Genomic DNA, 1236 nt, shown 5'->3' with positions numbered 1-1236 from the left:
GGACATTCATTACTTCGTGATGTGCGCTGCACGGTATCGCATGTTGTTCGTGCTCATAATTCGCATTAGGTTGCGGTTGCGCACTCGCACCCTGCCTACTGTCAGCGTTATTATAGTAATTAGTACGCGAAGTCGGATTCATTATCTGTCCGCCATTATTTACATTGCTTTCCAACACAGTCTCCGCGTGACCTCCTGTTGCCAATTTGGCAACTCCGCTGTCACACGGGATTTGATCTGTGTTAATTCGGCACGTGGTGCGGCAGCGCTAGCGGCAATATTTACACTCGCGGCCGCAGTCGCTTATTCTACAGCTGTTTTTACGTCGCTTTCAATTTTTGCAGATATCTCGCGATCCTTTACTTCTAGCCATTCATTTAATTCTTTTTCTACTTTTTGAGCTTGCACTTCCAAATATACGTCAATACTTTTCCGTGCATCTATCTTCACATTATCCACGCGGTTGGTTAAAGTCTGGACATTATCTTCAAGCCTAGCCTGCGATATCTGTAATTTTTGCATCTCGCCAGCTAAGTTTTGCACAAGATCGGGGATTTCTTTGCAAGCGTCCCGCATCTCGGCAAGTTCGCTTTGGATACTATCTAGCTTCGCTTCACTGCGCTGCTCTTGCTCAATGAGCTTTTGCGTTAATTTTTTCTCCTGCTCATGTAGCATCTGAGCCAGTTTTTCGTCTCTTTGTTTTTCCCTCTGTTCTGACATTCTTTCTTTTTCCCTTTCTTTCTGTTCTCTTTGTTGCTCTTGCTCATAGAGCATCTGAGCCAGTTTCTGATCTCTTTCCCTATCTCTTTCTTCTAACCTGCGCAGAAATTCTGCAAATGGGTCTGCAATCGGTGAGCATACTGGTGCCCCGCTTAATCTAGCACTCGATTGGCCCCCCTGCCCAGGCAGTGGAGTTGTTGTTATTTCCATTCTGCTGTGGAGCGTCATTCACCGACCACAGATCCTCGCCCCCCGCTCCGGAAACTATGTTATCCGAGGCGGTGGCTTGGGATTCATTTACGTATTGCAAATGACCCTCACTTTCCATATTAACAAAATTTTGTTCGTCTGGTACGGATGCTTTAGCTTGTCCCATCTTACCCATAATAAATTCACTTTAAGCCACTGACGAATCTTTAACACTGATACACACACGAATAATTATCCCCTCCAAAAATAAACATATAATTAAACAAAACGAATAATTATCCTCTCCAAAAATAAACACATAAATAC

At 44.1% G+C, this 1236-nt stretch overlaps 1 protein-coding gene across 1 annotated transcript; it reads right to left on the bottom strand.

Annotated features, from left to right (window-relative positions):
• Positions 1 to 303: 303 nt before the first annotated feature.
• On the bottom strand, positions 304 to 774 carry LOC126260537 (putative uncharacterized protein DDB_G0274435). Its single transcript, XM_049957871.1, has one exon. It carries the CDS (start codon positions 772 to 774, stop codon positions 304 to 306), a length of 471 nt encoding a protein of 156 aa, XP_049813828.1.
• Positions 775 to 1236: the final 462 nt, after the last annotated feature.

Source organism: Schistocerca nitens, chromosome 5 (genome assembly GCF_023898315.1).
Source record: "Schistocerca nitens isolate TAMUIC-IGC-003100 chromosome 5, iqSchNite1.1, whole genome shotgun sequence".
NCBI lineage: Eukaryota > Metazoa > Arthropoda > Insecta > Orthoptera > Acrididae > Schistocerca > Schistocerca nitens.
This window is presented reverse-complemented; position numbering and strand designations above follow the sequence as displayed.